Source organism: Hydractinia symbiolongicarpus, chromosome 11, assembly GCF_029227915.1.
Source record: "Hydractinia symbiolongicarpus strain clone_291-10 chromosome 11, HSymV2.1, whole genome shotgun sequence".
Taxonomy (NCBI): Eukaryota; Metazoa; Cnidaria; class Hydrozoa; order Anthoathecata; family Hydractiniidae; genus Hydractinia; species Hydractinia symbiolongicarpus.
The window spans coordinates 21407120-21425904 of record NC_079885.1 but is presented as its reverse complement, the minus strand read 5'-3'; the positions used below and the strand labels follow the sequence as shown (position 1 = coordinate 21425904).

Below are 18785 nucleotides of genomic sequence, written 5' to 3'. Positions count from 1 at the left end.
TGTGTACCGCACCTTAGCGATAAGCAGCTGAACTGTTCTGCCCGGATTGCGAAAAAGACCTGTTTACAACCGGGACAGCCGGATTATGTACGCACGGTCCGATTATGTTTTTTTTGCACTGTTATGTCGTGGTGACCGGATTATGAACGCTGATATAAATAGCTGGGAGACAGGCTGTGATTGGCATTTTCTTCAAGCTTTTGTAAATTAAACATTCTCTGGAAGATAGAACACCCCTAACTAGACATGGCGAAACAAAAAAGTGTCGACGTAATTCTTAGTATAAACTACCCTTGTAGTAAATACATTTCAACATAATATACTTTGAAGCAACGTGTCGACGTAATTCTTAGTATAAACTACCCTTGTAGTAAATACATTTCAACATAATATACTTTGAAGCAACTAAATTTCACGGAACCTAAATTATTCTTTTTGCGGGAATTAATTTTGGTGAAAAGTTATTAAACTTGCGAATCCCAAAATTTAGTATTTGCCACGAATGATATAAAAGCAGTCAGCCCCAATTATATTTGTTTTATTTAAGTCCTATAATTGTCGAATAATATTTGACTGTCATACATAAGTCGGCCTGCCCCGATTATGTTCGTTCTATAATAAGTGAGAAATAATATTACACTGTCGTATATAAACTGCCCTGATTATGTTCCTTTTATAAGTGCCAAATAATATTTTTTGAGTAATAAGTTGGCCTGTCCCGATTATGTTGCCCTGATTATGTATTTTCTGCCCTGTTCTTAACCGGGGCAAGCTGCCGTACTTAATCAGGCCAATGTTCATTATCCGGGCAGAACAGAACGAAGGAAACAAGATGGCGGCCAGGTTTGCATGTGCTCGTACGTTGGATATTATTCGTTCCATCAGACAATATGGACCTAAAGTCGCCATGAAAACTTCTACTCAATTTTTTCAGTCAAGATGTATTGTTTATTCTTCCGTCTTACGTAAGTATATAGTTATTTACAAGTCTACATTTTTTAAGTGAACTTAGAACTCTTTGCAAAGAGAAAAAAATTAGCATTGGGATGAAATTTTCTATATGTATTCTGTTTAGTACTGACACATGCGTTTATGAACGATTTATATCTTTCAGAAGCTCTGAAATGTTTTTTGGAGTTTGAAATAGACATCCAGTTGTGGTTTAATAACATTTTGTGTTCCTTCAAAGGGACCTCCCACCTGAATTTTTTTTCTTATATCGAAAATATATCTGGTGTGGATAAAGAATTCGATAGTTTTAGTTTCTTTCTGATCTAGTATCTCAAAAGAAAGCTAAAACATTTTATTAAACTCAAGTTATTTCTTAAAAATCCTGATTCAGAAGTTTTAAGACATGTTATACTTAAAGCTGTTAAATCTGATAGAAAAAGAAAAGAAGTGACATAATAGACGGCTTGCGTTGTGACGTCATTTGTTTACATTTTCTCGGACCTTTTGGAAGCTGGCAGGATAAAAAACAGCGAGCGCTAATTCATAGGCCACCAAATTCACATCTCCCAAGGTTTACAAAAAAATATGTTCGCCGAAATTAACTGGCCTGTTTGTCGTTGCTACTGAAATAACTAGGACGCCATGTGGTCAGATTCAATTTATTTTCTTTCGCTTGATAAAGATGAGAAAACTTTGTATATTAAAAAGCTCACACCTAGCCAATGATGAGGTATTACCAGATCCTTATACCTTAAAAAAAGACTGGCAAAACGATCCAAAGTATTTACCAGATATAATATTTGGAGATATCCATATGTACTTAGTGAAAAGTCCTAGTAGTGGTATCACTCACGAGTCGATGAAGGCTTTTAAATCATTGGATTCATACAACTTTTTTATGTGGTCATGTACAAGACGTCTATTATCATAACATTGATGCAAAAAGCGAATTTTGCTACATTAAAACAGAGGTTTGTTTGCCTTTGCTGTATTGTTAGCTTTTTATTTTTATGATTACTCCACTTAATGCTCTACTTGCATTTTAAAGGTTTTACCAAGTCAAAGACAAGGCCAAAAACAAAAACTATATGAAGTATGGGTTGCATTACATAAAAAGGGTGGCTGGGACCTTACTGCAAATTGCACATGCATGGCCAGGTAAGCAGGTTATTAAACATTGTGTATATAACTTATTAGGCAACCTAGCTCTAATACACCTCTTTTTTTGTTTAGACTTGGTTCAGCATGCAGCCATGTTGGGGCTCTATTATTTAAGCTGCAAGCCGGTGCATTATTAGGAATAAACAATATTGCATGTACAAGTAAACTTTGCGCTTGGAAACACTCTAGACGATTCAAATTCAAAAGCAGAAGCAAACAGTACCCAAAGAAAAAAAAGTTGTGTCGGATAGAATGAAGAAACCTTTTTCTTTCGGGGATCCCACACATTTAAATAATGAGTTTCATAAACAAAAATTAAAAGAACTTTATACAGTAAATCCAGATGCTGCAATTCTTACTAGCCTATACGACAATGATCCAGAAGATTTTACAGTTACCAATACTGAAACTGACACTGCTGACGAAACCGAATTAAATAGCATTACTGAACCTTTGACAAGCCTTTTTAAGCCACAATTAATTAATAATAATCCTGAAGAAATTCAATCAGAGTGCAGAGAGCTTTATTACGAATACAAAAATGGCTACTGTGACAGTCAGTACAAAAATTTAACGAAAGTTACAAGAGAACAGCGCTTGTCAACAGCATGGCAAATTCATAGAGCAGGTAGAATCACAGCATCTGTCTCAAAAAGAGCATATAGTTTAAACCTAAATAATGAAAATTCTAAAAAAAAATTTACAAAAACAATCATGCAATATTCTACAAATATAACTGTAAGAGCACAACAATACAGTATTGACATGGAAGCAACTGCTAGAAAAAAATTTGTTGAGGTGTTCACAAAAATCATGAAAACGTTATTGTAAAAGAAACTGGAATACCCATTTATGGGAGCATCACCTGATGCTCTTGTTTTGTGTAAATGTCACAGCTTAGGCAATTTAGAAATAAAATGTCCTTCTAATACAGCTCAGGTTTGGATGATGTTGAGTGTGATAAAACATTCCCTATTGATTCAGATGGCAACATGAAAACAAATCATCAGTATTATTTCCAAATCCAACAGCAAATGATTGTTACAAACACAAAATTTGGTTACTTTTTTGTGTGGAGTGATAAAAATTATAAACTATCCAATGTTCCTCAAAACACAGAATTTCGTAAAAAAATAATATCAAAAATTGAGCACGTTTTTTTCACAATTATTTTGCCAGAAATTGTGACACGAAGCATGGATCAAGAAAGTGACAAGACAGAAAAGCTGTATTGTATTTGCAAAAGACCAAGCTTCCTACCAATGATTGCATGCGATGACAAAAATTGTGCAATAGAATGGTATCATTATTGCTGTGTAAATTTACTCTGTGCACCTTCTGGAAAATGGTTTTGCGAAACACCCAAAAACAAAAAACATTACAATAAAGAGCCTATTGTGCAACAACACTTTTGTTAATGTTTACTAACACACATATAACTGACATAACAGAATCTATTAAGTCAATTTGCGATATTGGAATAATTGACTGCAGGATACGAAACTTTCGAAGTCTTCCAATAACATGTTCTACATGTATACGAACATTGGAAATTTTCCGGGATATCGCCACATCACTTGCACTCATTTGTGCTTTTCCACGTGCAAATTTAGGTATTTTCAAGTAAGCACCCCTAGTAGCAAGATCTTGTGCTATCGTAAAACCACGATCAGCCAGTATACAATCGCCATGCTGCAACTTATCAAGAAATCCACTTCGTGTTGTTATTTCCTTATCAGAAATTCGACCACCATAACCATGTGACAAAAAGCTAACAGCCCCAGCTGGTGTTATTCTGATAAGATATTTCATTGTGCAAGTATTTTTGTAGTTGGACCATGTTTGTGCACATACATTTAGGTTATATGGTTATTCAGCAAAAATTTCAGTGCAATTAATTATGCATGTACAATTCTGAAAATTTTTTTTTAAACTTTTTGGCAAATGACATCGCAAGGCTTCTCTATCAGGCCATATTATTAAATGGCATGTCTGTCTAGATATGATAGGGATCCATCTACGATATATTCGAGAAGCTACTGTCTCACTCAAGCCAAAACAATAAGCTAAATCTTTGTTTAATAGACCTAGTTTTAGCTTCATAAGCACCAGCAACAAATGATCATTATGAGAAAGTTTCTCGCTAAAATATCTCACTTTTCTAACAAATAACGACAAAAACCATTCAAATAAACCAGGCGTGGTAATCCCAGTATAAAAGTTCAACATATTTTCAGCAACCACAGTATCATAAGAAAATTTGGTGCTTGAAGCATTTTCTAAAGGTTGAACCACATCATTCTTCAGTTCTAATAATTACACCCTAGCCGTAGATAACGCTTTTTGAATGCCTTCTTTTTCCTTTTGGAGATTAAAAATTTCTTGCTGCAATTTTTCAAATGTAACTTCAGTCTGTGAAGATTTTGTACACAGCTCTGCATCATTTTCAACATTGTCTACACCTGTATCAAAGTCAGCATCAGTGTCAGTGTGACTAGATGTAGAAGACATCCTTCTTTTGTACTCGCTCAAATCAATGTAGCTTTTGCTGCTGAAACACTTCTTTTTTGTACGCGAACTTTGATGGCACGTAATCTGGATGGTGTGTGTCTTTAGATTTTTCTCCTGAAATATAAAAAAAAATTGCTAAGACTTTTTTGTGGCTCATTTAGTTATTATAGATACTAAATAGCTAGCTAGGTTAGCTAGCATTAAAGAGTTTAATTTTATATATCTAGCAGGTACATCTAAATAACTAGCTAGCTATATGGATACCATTACTTTTGTTGTTAAAAATTATGTTTTATATAAAAAGGTATTTTTATTTACCAGATATATAATGTTCACTGCAAATTCTTGAGTTATCTATTTGTTTTTTTGTCCATTTTTCTCTCTTTATTGCTTGTACCCAAAGTTGACGAAGTTTCTTGCTTTCTTCGTTGTGACCGAATGGTATGTGATAAAATTTTAATTTTCCACCTTTTTTTCTTTTATTGGAGCAGCCTACTACACAACAAGAATCAGGCATTTCTTCAAATATAATACAATCACAACCAGAACCTCTTGTTTTCACTGGCGCTACTATCCTGCCACCTAGTGCGCATGCGTTCGGTTCCATAAACACGCAATCCGTTTATAGCAAGCTAAAAAATATTAATAGAAAAACATTTTCTATAAAATATCTGACAAGCAATATTAAGAAGTAATCAGACACATAAGTAATTTTTGTGTATATAATGCGTGTGACTGTTACTCACGCAAATTTAACCCTTTCTCATCACTTACCCACGCTGTTTTGAATTTGCTCATATGTATATAATGAGAGTTAGGATTTACAAAGACAAAAATATACCAAACAAGTGTGGGAGAAAAACACCTTAATGTTTTCAGTCTTTAAAAAAAATCAAGTTTGTAACATTGCTGTAGGAAATATATTAGATTTTTATTGTTAAGGTTCTTGAAAAAAGATCACATGAGAGATTATAATACTAGTTATTGAGAACCACATAGGTTTTTCTGCAGCCAATAGAAATTTACTGAAAGTAACAATCACACTCATACATGGTACGTAAGGAATGCAAGGGAGGAGTACAATCTTAATATGACATATTATTATTCCTACCATTGTATTTTAAGAGGCACTTCATAAGCAATTTTTGCTTTCTTTTTACTCCACACATCATTTTAGTTTTGTCGCTTTCGTCGCTTATATCTCTATCTATCTGTATGACTCTCTACTTTGTTGCCTTTGAAATCTATAATGAAATTGCCCTGATCTCTTGAAACGGCTGCCAAAGGTTAAATTCACATGATTTGTTTACATTTAGTTTGTTCAGTTTCTCAGGTTTAATTCCAGGTAAATAGTTGTTCTCTTTTACAGTCTTCTCAGGAAGGCTTGATATGTGGCTTTTTATTCTTGTTAGTAAACACATTAATAACCATTAAAGCAGTTAACCTTGCCGTAATCAGAAGATAGCTTTGTATCTCCTAAAACAAAAAAATTCAAAGATTTTCCATACCGTATTTTCTGGTATATAACCCGTGGGTTATAAGTTGCGGGTTATGTGATAAGTTTTATATTTTCTGTCATTTATTGTGAAAGTTTATACATTAAATGAAGAAAATACTAATGAAGAAAATACATAAGGCGGAGAGACAAAACTTTTCTTGCATGTAAGGTATGTGGACAAGAAGTCCACAAAGAGTGTTTTTTTAATCTTTTTCCAGATGGTACTCCAAACTACAATCGTTACAACGTCCCGGGGATCTACTATATCTGCGGAGCTTGTGAGCTTGAAGTTATTCCCCAAGAAGAAACGAACCCAACCTTTCAAACACAAAACCTTCCATCAGCCCCTGGGACATCAACATCAACATAGTGTCAACAAAATCTTTCACAGCCAGCTTCTTCAGAACCCCAGTCCTCTTCAGTCACAGTAGTAGATGATATAGGTGAGCATGAAACAGAAACTGAAAGTCAGGCACCACCAAGTCTGTCCAATGAAGACGAAGAAGATGACATCACCCTGCCAAAAAACAAACCAGAAAACCAACCATTGTCAACAGAGAACCCAGAATCACATGAAGATAGCCACAAAACAAAACTGACATGCAGATTCTACATTAAGGGAAAATGCGAATTTGACAGAATCAAAGGTAAAGAATGCAAGTTCTTGCACCCACCACCATGTAAGCCCTTTTTAACTCATGGAACCAATGCAAGAAACGGATGCACTCTTGGCAATAAATGTACCTCCTTCCACCCATTAATCTGCTCAACGTCACTCACAAAGAGAGAGTGTAAAACCTAAAATGCAACAAAAGCCATATGAAAGGAACAAAAAGAGTCAGACCATTAATGAGTACCGTGATCAGCCCACCCAACCAAGACCAAATGCTGCCTCAAACCACAAACACAGATTTTTTAGAATACATCCATCACATGGAATACAGGCTTATTGTGGCAATGGATACCAAAATCAAAGCCATGACTACCCAACAGACCTACAATCCTCACCCAAACCAAAATCAAGTGCCAATGCTCAATCAACACAACATCCTTCCTTCTGTCAACCACCAAAACCGCTAACCCACCTCATATCACTTCCACATCAACAAATAACAAACAACCAGATCCCAAAGAGGTACTGAACTCCTTCTCATATATTAACATACAAGGACTGAAACCAAAAACTGTTCAATCTAAAGTTTCATATATCTCTAACATACTTCATACCAAGAAGCAACTCTTTATTGGTCTTACAGAAACCTGGTTACACAACCATACAGATGCCAAACTACGCATAAACGGTTACAAAATATTTTAAACAGATAGCACTCGTAAAAAGACATCCCAACATGGGCAGTACTCAGGTGGTGTAGCCATGTATGCTCGAAACGACCTAGCGGGCACCTTCAAACCAGTCCTAAACTACTAAGACAATGCAATTCAGATCATCATCATTTTCTCAGAGCATGAGAACTTAGCCCTAGCTACTATATACTGCCAACCAGATGACCACCAAAACAACAGATCAACATCAGAAAACTACTCACAAGCAATAAATGAGCTACATCAAGTACTGAAAGCCTCCCTATCTCCAGACATATTCATAATGGGTGACTTCAACCTACTTCACACGAACTGGCCGGATTGCACCCCAAGCCAAAATAGTAGCAGAGGTGAAAAAGAAATGATCACCATCACAAACAACCTACTACTTGAACTCAGTCTCACCCAAATCATCCGCAAACCTACACACATAGCTGGAAACATACTTGACCTTGTATTCACCAACAACACCAACATCATTCACGATATCTCATTTATACCTACACTCAGATCAATATCACACCACTGCTTCCTAGATATATCAACATCTTATGTACCCTCACATATCCCACAACAGACAATTCCTAGAGTCTTCTCATCCCCTTTTGATCTTCTAAATTACCAGAGTGAAAGTGTAAACTGGACTTGCATAACGGAAAACCTCCATGCAGTCAACTGGAAGCGGGAATTCCAAGATCTTGATGTACCCGACATGCTAAAGAAATTTTACAACACCTGCACCAAGGCATCAAAAATACATGTCCCATCAAGAAAGATAGAACAAACCAACAGAAATAAAATTCCAAGAGGGAGAATGGCACTCATGAGAGGACGAACCAGGATAAACAAACAACTAGTACGCGTTACATCGCCACCACGTACTGATAGGCTCCAGGCAGAACTAATTCAGATTGAAAAGTCACTACAACTCTCATATAGAAATTCAACCATCATGCAAGAAGAGAAAGAAGCCAAAGAATCAATAAAGCGCAACCCTAAATTCTACGCAAAAAAGTTCTCAAAAGTTAAATCCACTGTTGGTCCTCTAGTCGACAAGAGTGGGAACTACATTTCTGATTCAAAAATGATAGCCGACATGTTACTGACGCAGTACTGCAAGATGTTCAGCACACCAAAACAGTACACAAACAAACAAAACTAAAGTCCAAGCAAATCCTCACTACAAAACATGATATTCGATGAAACACACTTCATTAAGGCAATCAATGAACTCTCAGCAAACTTCTCTTCTGGTCCTGATGGCTTCCCGTCAATCCTATTGAAAAAGTGCAAAAACGTCATAGCCACCCCACTCAAGCTGATTTGGACGAAATCATTTGAAGAAGGAACCATTCCAGACACACTAACTAGTGCTATAATAACCCCAAAACACAAGAGTGGAAGCAAAACTAAAGCTGAAAACTACCGCCCAATTGCCCTAACTTCCCACATCATAAAGGTCTTTGAAAAGGTCGTCCGAAATCAAATTGTGTCATTCATGGAAGAAAATAACCTGTTCAATAGCTCCCAACATGGTTTTCGTGGTGGACGGTCATGTCTGAGCCAGCTTCTTGACCATTTCGACAACATTCTACAAATACTCTGCAACAACTCAAACGCTGATGTTGTATACCTGGATTTCGCAAAAGCAGTTGACAAGGTCGATATAGACATAGCCCTTTAAAAGATAGAAAACTTAGGTATCAAAGGCAAACTACTCAAATGGCTGAAGTCCTTCCTAAAAAACAGAACCCAGTACGTCTCATTAAACGGTCTCACCCACCACAAAAGTCATCTCTGGTGTACCACAAGGAAGTATGCTTGGACCGCTCATCTTCCTGATCCTTATGGGGGATATTGATCTTTCTGTAAAGGACGAATCACTCTCAAGCTTAGCAGATGATACAAGACTTACAATGAAGGTTAGCTATGAAAGTGACGTTGAAAAAATGCAAGCAGACCGAAACTCAGTCTACGAATGAAGTAAACAAAACAACATGATGTTCAGAAATACAAAGTTTGAACTCCTGCAGTACGGAAAAGACCTAGATCTGAAGTCAAAGTCAAAGTACAAAACAACAGCATCAACACAAATCCAACCAAAAACACAACCAAAGATCTTGGAATACTAATGACAGATGATGCTACCTTCAAATCGCATATAAATAAAATCGTAGAAAATACAAAACAACTTACAAGCTGGATTCTTTGAGTCTTTCGATCGCGATCACCAGAAGTTCTCCTACCACTATGCAAATCCCTTGTCATCCCTAGACTCAAGTACTCCTCTCAACTCTGGTCTACTGCTAGTAAAGGACAAATCAAGGTACTAGAAGCTCTGCAATGGAGCTACCTGAAAAAGATCAACTGTGTACACAGAATGACTTACAACAACGCACTTAAACAGCTCAAATTGTACTCGTTACAACGACGACGTGAACGCTATCAAGCCATATACAGTTGGAAAATAGCTGAAAGCATTGTCCCAAACCTTCACCCACCCATGCAAACCCATGCAAAACAAAGAAAAGGGCGTTTCTTTCAACTACCATCGGTGCTGAACAATTCCACAAGCTTCGCTAAACTACACAACAGCTTCCGTTATCAAGCTCCAAGAACCTTCAACGCCCTCCCCAAGTCTCTAAGAAGCATCACTTCATGTCCAGTTTTAAAGTTTAAAGCAGCCCTCGACAAGTTTCTCAAAACCTTAACAGATGAACCTCCAATCCCCGGGACAAATGAAGCCTCAGAAAACAGTATAGTCACTGTAGTTCGATCTAATCCTCATCCTCCTCTCTTTAGAGATGGAGTAGAAGAAGGTAAGAAGTGACTGACGTTGGTCGTCCACGACAGGCGTGAAGCTACAATTTCAAACGTTAACATAAGTAAGTAAGTACTACCAACGGGATAAAATGCATACATTAATATAACTGCATGCGCGATCCTATATCTACGCAATCTTACTTCAACTACGTGATTTAATTTTTTTAACACAGTGAAATTGCTTTAACTTTCTATTGCTTGCCAGTGCTACTATTACGAGCTCTCTCTGAAACACAATCCTGAAGATCATTTTTCTTTTGTGTTAATGTAATTTTAATCTATTTATATCTTTGCAATCACATTGAGCACATTGAAATGATTTGCTTCTGGTAATAGAGCAATATAGCAGGTATCATTTTTAGGTTTAATTGACAGGTATTTTACAACCTAGTGCCCAGGACTTAATTATTAATAAAATATTGAAAAATTTTAAAATTAAAGTATAGATAATAATTTTCTTTTTTATCTTCGCTACCTTCGAGCAACAGGTGGCCACTGAAAATATCAAAAATTAATATAAAATACAATTAATAAGACACACGCAACTATCTCCTCCTCATTGCCGCCATTCATTTTATTATGCACACTGTGATTGCTGAGATATCAATAGATAACAAAATTCTATAAACATTAGAAAAGAACGTTCCGTACATTGTTGTTACAGACAATCCGTGATAATTATTATGTTGTTTATTTTTATGCCAAAAAAACTTAAATATACATAAAAAACAGAGATTTTACTTTAGGTTTATAACCTGATAGCATGTTTTTTTTGTTTGTTTGTTTAATCGCAGGGAGCAAGAGTTATTATTGGCTGAAAGTAATAAAAAAAACAGCGTTGTCTGTTTTATTACTGTCAGCTTTAGCAGAAGATCGACTTGTCAAATTAATTTTAATTCATTGTTATTTCGGCAATCGGAGACAAGGAAGTTAAGCTGAGAGAATCGCTAGTTCAGACACTTGGTTCTCGTGTTTGGGGTTCACAAGTTTAAACATCCCCCAATTGTCTCCAGCATGAAAAATAAACGAACTCAGGCACACGTTTATAAAATGATTAGGGTAAGTGAAAATACGCTAAATTTTTCTCTGAACATGATGCGGGTTATGCAAAGGTGCGGGTAGGTAAAACACATGGGTTGAAATTTTATGCAGGTTATACGAAGGTGTGGGCTATCTGATAGCATCTAGTTTATAAGCTGAGATGTGCGTTATACGATGTGTGGGTTATATACCGGAAAATACGGTAATGTGTTTTTACATATAAGTAAAAAACCTTGGGTTGTATTTAATTTCCTTTGCTAATATTATTTTTAACACTTTTACTCCATTTCGGCATGCTGACTTGACTTGGTTTCTATACTTTATATATTCCAAGTATTCCTTGCCTTCTTTTGATGCAAGGTCGATAGGGATTTTTTTTTTTACTTTAAGTAGAGCACTTTTATTCTTCGTTTATACCTACTTTTGCAGATGAAATGCGTTTACGATATTTCTTTTTCTGCTTTTCTTGCTAATGTAATTATCTAGCACTCTCTTTTCTATTTTTCATGCTCTATCTCACCCCAATTTTATTGTTGATTTTGATCTTAATAGTAAGATACATATGTATTAACTGTCATGGAACATAAACAGAACAAAAAGATGCACATGGTCAGGATCCTGACCAGGAGGTCAAGACATGGACAGCTTTTTTGTTTGAATGTGAGAAGAAGAAAAATTGTACTTTTTATGGGCCAATTAAATAAGTTTTGAAATAACACAGTCGGCAAAGAAGTCTCCTTACAAGTGTTTATGTATACCTAATATGTATGTTTTAGTTTCAGGTAAATCTATGTTGCTGCATGATTACATTTTTTGTTAGTAAAGTCATTGTTAGAACAGTTTAAAAATTTGCACAACACGTGTTTGCTTTTAATCTTTCCTTTCAATATTTTTATCACAATAGCTGTGGGTGCAGTTTACAGGCGACAGTCTATACACTTCTGTAATTGTTGCATTTTAATTACCCATCATGCTTGATTTCCGCTAAGCATCCTCAAATGATTGCAGGTTTTTTTGTTAGGAGGTCTAATGATAAAGTTGCTTCACAAATGGACATAATAAAATAATTTCCAGAGAATATTATTCAGGAATTTGAGCCAAGTTTGGTGATGAATATTTATTTTAACAGGACCTATATGATAATAGTATTTAGTACTGGAATAGTCATCATGTATAAATATTCAATTTAATAATAATAATAAAATTTATTATCTATCTAAAAATCGTTGTCCACTCTCTTAACATTTTGGAACATATTTTAAAGGAAAAAAGCTAATTCTTCAGTATTGCTTTACTTTGTCAATAAAAATAAAAGGGGTAAACAAGGCATGAAAAATCTTTCACTCATCTAAAATAAACATTTTAGAAGTGAGATATTTTGCAAATGTAAAGTAGTTACAGGTTGGCATGTGCATAGGCATGCATGTGTGGTGGCACGATTTATATAACTAAGCCTGGATTAACTTTTATAAAAAATTTTCATTTTATGGTAGGTGAAAAATATTTCTCCGATCAACATGAATGGGTAGATGTCAACGAAAACATTGCAAAAGTTGGGATAACAAATTATGCTCAGGTAGATTTTATGTTGCTTTATGTAATAATGTATATATTTTGTAAACTTGTCTTGTGATTTAATGCTATATAGGGTAAGAGTTTGGAACACAACCAGAAACTTTTTCTCGAAATGGTTCAGTAACTGTTTTGGACTTTTCCATTTCACAAAATATTAAGCATTTCGTTATCTTGCCTATGCATTTCACTAACGGCCCTCATTCTTTTAGCTTTTTTTTTCTATATTATCTTTCAATATCTTTTTTTTTTAAATACAATTTATTACATGTGGGAGTTGTCATAAACTTAAAATTAGGAAAAATGTTTACGTTTTTGCATTGCAATGTTTTAGCACAATCCGAATGTAATTTTTTTTCTAATTATCAATTCTGTTTTTTTACAGCAAATGAGTTTATATGCTAAGATTATAAATTTAATTTGCTCTCCCTAATGTTGTTCTCTATCACTACTTTAAAAAACCCTCCCTGCTTTCAAACTTCTTAATAATTTTAGGTTTAGACGGTCAATCAAAACTATTTTCGTTTTCCAAAATATTGGATTAACTTTTAGATTGTTCTAAAAGGAATTAGCATTGCTTTTTAACCGGTCTGTTCTATCAATATGTTGGGTATTAAAATTTACATTTTTAAAGTAATCCAAGGTTCAATAGCATGAAAGTCCCTTCGAAAAGTGAAGAAAATATCAGGAAATTGAGTCAATAAATTTCAGGAAAGCTAGGGAAATGAAGAGTTATATTGAGTTGTCACCCTGTAATGTATTGAAAATATCAATTCTGTATAGGCAAAACTAGGTGAATTGGTTTATGTAGAATTACCAGACGTTGATGCTGAGGTGGACAAGGATGGTGAGTTGTAGATAATTGATCTAAAAAGGTTAAATGTATCACCTAGAATATGTCTCATCGTTTAGGCATGGCATGGAACACAGGGGCAAAAAAGTATTTAAAATTATCATTTTTAAAAAAGTTCGGAGGATATGGTGTACCTTAAACTAAATAAAAATTGAAATATTTCTTTAGCTATCTTACTAGAACTAATTTTGTAATTTTTGTCTCCTTTTCAACTCGAATTAGGTGCTTCACTGTTCTATCAGTGTTACATTTTGATTTTTAACCAAATAAAATTTATGCAAAGCTCAATAACATCTTTTAAAATGATACTATTTAAAATAGCTTCACTTGTAATAGTTATCATGGGTATACTTCATGTAGATGTTTACAAAATACACTGAAACAACAATTTAACCAATTACTATAGGTGCTGTCATTAATAGCACTGATCACAATGGTTGGCTAAATTTAATGCTGAGTCATGAGAGCACGATATGATGCCTGGTCGCAGCAAAGAAAACAAATCTTTTGCACGCAAATACAACAGATTGGCTTCGAATTCTAGCGTTTTCACAGTGTGGTTTTTTGTGTGTATTTCTTATTGCATTTCAAATCTCAAAAATCTTGTATACATGTGAATGTTCCTTCATACAGAAAAAATAAGCTATACTCTATTAGATATTGAAGACAGATATACATGTTATTATACCATATTGTCCCATACCAAATGTTAATAATTAAGTTATATGACAAACTACTTTTGCAAATAACTTTACTGTTGTCAATGTCAACTTGCATTGCTCCAATTGTTTTTAAAACTCCTCACATTGTATCCTTCTTCAACCTTCCTGAAATCTTTCCAATTTTCACAATGAATACTTTCAATCAGTTATGTAAGGGTAAGTGTCGTTGTTTTTCAGATATCACTGGCACTGTTGAAAGTGTCAAAGCTGCTTCCGACATTTATTCTCCAGTAAGTGGCACTATCAAAGAAGTAAATGAAGAATTATCGGCTAATCCTGGTTTATTAAATACTGCAGCTGAAAGTGATGGTAAGGTTTATGAAGTTAAATGTTGTAAGTGATGAGTGAAATGTACGAAAGGACAGGCCCACTCAGAGGGACACGCCCACTCAGAGGAACACGCCCAGTCAGTGGAACACGCCCAGTCAGTGGAACACGCCCAGTCAGTGGAACACGCCCACTCAGTGGAACATGCCCACTCATTGGAACATACAAATAGTAGATTTGTACTGTGTATTGAACCTCATTTGATTTTTTTTTTTTTTTTTTTACATTTTTCAGAGCCGTCGTTGCAATTTTAAAAGTAAAGGGGTCGGATTTTAGTGATGTAAAATGACCCACCACGGTTGGGTCGGACGCACCAGAGGAGGTTTGCTTCTAAAATTTCAAAAAACTTTCCCTCCCGTCCGTATCTTTAAACAAGATTAATTTTTTTTTCTTGGCCTTTTAAAATCGACTTTGGCTTGACTTTCAGATTTGTTCTTCAGTCAAACGTATTCTTTTACTTGTCAAAGAAAGTTTAGCTTTTATTGAACAATATCACTATTCTTTTTCCTTGGTAGCACAACAGGTTATTGGAAGCGAGATTATAAAAGATTTACTGTAATATCATAAATTTTCCCAAACAGAAAATATTCTTGATTTTGCGAATTGACATCTCGTTCGAAAAATTAAATTCCCACGAAAAGAAAAGCTGTTAAAATAAAATATGTAAAATTAAATTTTCGCGAAATTTTCCATTGGCTGATTCGCGATATTTTATTAATTAAGCTAAAATTATCAAAACTGATTTTTCCAATATTCTTTAAAAAAGAGAGTAGAATACCAATTTTTCGGATTATAACAATCTTTTTTTCAGTCACAATAGAATATTATTTGTATGAAATCGACCAGAACTTGGTCGCTAATAATATCTATGAATTAACATCTCTTCCACAATGTTCGCATGTAAAATTATAAGTTTTTGCTGGTAACGCAAAAGGGATATTCGCAAAAATGGATTTCCGCACAATATTTGAATTTGACAAATTCTCGCAAAGCGTACAACATGTTGCAATTTTGGATACCTTTTTTGCAAAAAAATTAGATTTCTAAATTTAAATTGCAGTTGACGGCTAAGAAATAAATGGTTTACTAGCAGTATTTTTCATAATAACCTAAGCCTCAAAAGTTATTTGCGGCCGAACCCTGGGGCGCGTTAACCGTAAATGGACCGTAGTTCAACCTTCTCAAAGTAACTTCAATTTTAATTTAAAGTTATTTTTACCCACAATCGTGGACAAAATATAGTGAGACAGGACGGATAATTTCGAGATTGGCCACCACCTGATAGTTTGGTTGTTTCTACTTGTCAATGTTTACAGCTGAGTTAGCACATAAGATCTTAGGTTATTTGATTAAATCCATACTCTTGAAACATACAAATTGTTGCTGACGTCAGCACGACCATTTTTCCCGAATTTTGCCACCTTCGTGGGCCGCGATGTGGATTATTTCGTTGTACCTGACTTACGTGTGCGTAAAAGTAGAGAACATTTTACCCTTTTGTCTGTGTTTGAAAATATGACTTAAAAACTGCCTTTATTTCATTAATTTTTTCCATATTGTAATATTCACAAAGTTGAAAGTTTCATTAGCAAAGTTGACACTAATTGCTCTCTATCTTTACCTTTTATACATCGCAGTGACCAAAATCTTTTAATTGAGAATTTGCTGGGCTGCAACATATAAAATTAATGATTATTTATAAGGAAGCAACGTCGTTTGTCTGTCATTGATTCATGCTCGATTCCCAAAATACTTTAAGGGGCTTCAAAACGGTTGCTGGTTTTCGACTTTGGTGACTTTCACGAAAATCGAGCTAATGGCGGTGGAGCAAATTATGATAACTCCTCGTGTTGTCTCTGTTCCCTTGTCAAACAAACTTCGATTTTCTTATATAAAATATTTTATAGACCGTAGTATTTTACCGACAAAAAGAATATAGAACGAAAATTTTTCTATTTTCAGAAAATAAAAATAAAAAAGCAAATTCCTCATAAAAATTGATAATTCATGAACAGGTTGTCCACGCGTCTATGTGGTTCTAAAAAGTGTGTATAATTTCTTGCATTTTCGCCTTTTGAGTGGTCCGTTTTTACACGCCATTCTTTAGAAATGGCGGGGATTAAGTTTATTGAATCGTTTCGTAGCCCCTTTAAAATTTAAGCAAAACGAAAATATGTTTTATCACATTCAAAAAGAAAGACTCATTTAAAAAAACTGCAAGATTTTAGCCACTAAATGTTTTTTAGTAAATAAATCGATTTTTTTAGGATGGGTATATACAATCGAGCTGAGCCAACCAGAAGAGTTGAATGAGTTGATGGACCTCGATGCTTATAAAGCATTATGCGTCGATGAAGAAGAATAAAAAAGTTCAATTTTATATTTTTCGTGTTTCAGTTTTATACTGCGTTTTTAATTAGTACCAACTTGTACCAGAAAATGTATTTTTTATTATTTTCGTTATATTTTTTAATCAAAAAAAAAAAAAAAATAAATTATTTTGTATTGAAAATTGCGAAGTCCAACATATCGGTTTTTTCTTTTTCGAAATTTTGATTGAAGATTTTATATTTTCTTTTGTACTTTACCTGCCTTTTTATACCCACCCTTAACGCCAAACTGTTAGTAGCGACAAATATTAACGCCATCAAGGGTGGGCGTAAAAATGGGTCAAAAACGAATGCTTTGTGTACTATGTATTATGATAGAATAATAAAGGAGAAATTTTATATACTGTATTTAATTTACTCCCTCATCCAATACTTATACACTGAATTAAGAATGGAAGCTATACTTCAAGTTTCGAACCGCGTGACAATACCGGAATGGTGTGGAAGGCTGACCACTGCTCCGGAAACTACGCGGGATGTAACAAAAGTATTGACCATGGAATATACTCTGAAAGTCCTTTTTCTGAAAATGTTTTTTCAGAGTAGCTCTTTTTAGGGTTTTTTGTGTTTCTTAGGACTGTTGACATGAGAATTAAAGCTCACTTTATGTGGTATTTTACTTGGTCAAATTGACCCAATTCCAAATCAGTGCGAGATTTCTATATAACCACTTCACCTGGAAGTGAAATGCGGTTTTCGGTGAAATGCCCTTGCTTGAAAAGTCACAAACATTAAAGTTTCAGACCTTTACGAATGGGTCATCGAAATGAAATTCAAGCCGAAGTAAAAAATGTTAAGACGCTTGAGTTTTACTTCGGTGCCATTAAACGGGCTTTGAGTCGTCCGGTTATTGAAACCATTTTTTGTTTTTGTCGAGCCAGATCGATCTCATAAAAACTCCTGCCTTCTACTCTGTCAAAATAAGTTACCATATATGTTATATTCGGCAGACACCCTGATAATTTTTTTAACAAATAAAACAGAAGACAGCCGCCATCTCTCATATTGAAAAGGCAAAAATCTCTAGGGACGAGGGTGATCTCAAAGCTTCGCTTAAACCTTGTGCCTCATTATTCATCATTCTCTAGTAAAGAAAAATTCTTAAACCCTGAAATGTGATATTCGCAAAAACATTTGTCTGTTTTTAGTGTTTGATAATGCAACTTTTTTCACATTCTCCGCACGCATTTTAATCAACACTTTTTTAACCTGTTAGCTGCTGAATCAAATTCGCGCCCATCGTGCTCATCTTTTTCTCCAGAGCTCTTTGAAATGAAACTTTTGAGGTTTATCTGAAAGAGCTCTGGTGTCGAGAATGACACGCAGCACTTTTTTGACACCCACAACTCTGTGGAGTATATTGAGAAAAACCACAAGTAATTAAGTACTATTCTATCTAAATGACTTTGTTTGGTTAGATACAAAATCTTAAAGGTGCTAATTTTTGCTGACGTCAGTATGTCCCAATTCTACCATATTTCGGACGGTTTTGCGTGGTGGAGTGGATTGTTCCACAATGCGGACATTATTGAAAGTCCAGCTACCGCATTTTTGACGTTGGTTACTCGGCCTACACCCCTACCAAAATAGAACTTTTGTAGCCTAGCGGCTGT

General features: G+C 34.9%; 2 protein-coding genes across 2 annotated transcripts; both read left to right on the top strand.

Moving 5' to 3' along the window:
* Positions 1 to 7: 7 nt before the first annotated feature.
* LOC130614707 (glycine cleavage system H protein-like) lies at positions 8 to 17511 on the top strand. Its single transcript, XM_057436145.1, has 6 exons — positions 8 to 33; positions 821 to 965; positions 12802 to 12884; positions 13664 to 13727; positions 14633 to 14764; positions 17050 to 17511. Exons 2-6 carry the CDS (start codon positions 833 to 835, stop codon positions 17145 to 17147), a joined length of 510 nt encoding a protein of 169 aa, XP_057292128.1. The 5' UTR covers positions 8 to 33; positions 821 to 832; the 3' UTR covers positions 17148 to 17511.
* Positions 987 to 4950, top strand: LOC130614706 (uncharacterized). The gene is made up of 2 exons (XM_057436144.1): positions 987 to 2109; positions 2185 to 4950. Exon 2 carries the CDS (start codon positions 2365 to 2367, stop codon positions 2941 to 2943), a length of 579 nt encoding a protein of 192 aa, XP_057292127.1. The 5' UTR covers positions 987 to 2109; positions 2185 to 2364; the 3' UTR covers positions 2944 to 4950.
* Positions 17512 to 18785: the final 1274 nt, after the last annotated feature.

Coding starts and splice junctions, on each gene's coding strand:
- LOC130614707 (XM_057436145.1), top strand. CDS start 833: ATGGCGGCCAGGTTTGCATGTGCTCGTACGTTGGATATTATTCGTTCC. Junction 966..12,801: donor TGTTTATTCTTCCGTCTTAC/GTAAGTATATAG, acceptor ATTTTATGGTAG/GTGAAAAATATTTCTCCGAT. Junction 14,765..17,049: donor TACTGCAGCTGAAAGTGATG/GTAAGGTTTATG, acceptor CGATTTTTTTAG/GATGGGTATATACAATCGAG.
- LOC130614706 (XM_057436144.1), top strand. CDS start 2,365: ATGAAGAAACCTTTTTCTTTCGGGGATCCCACACATTTAAATAATGAG.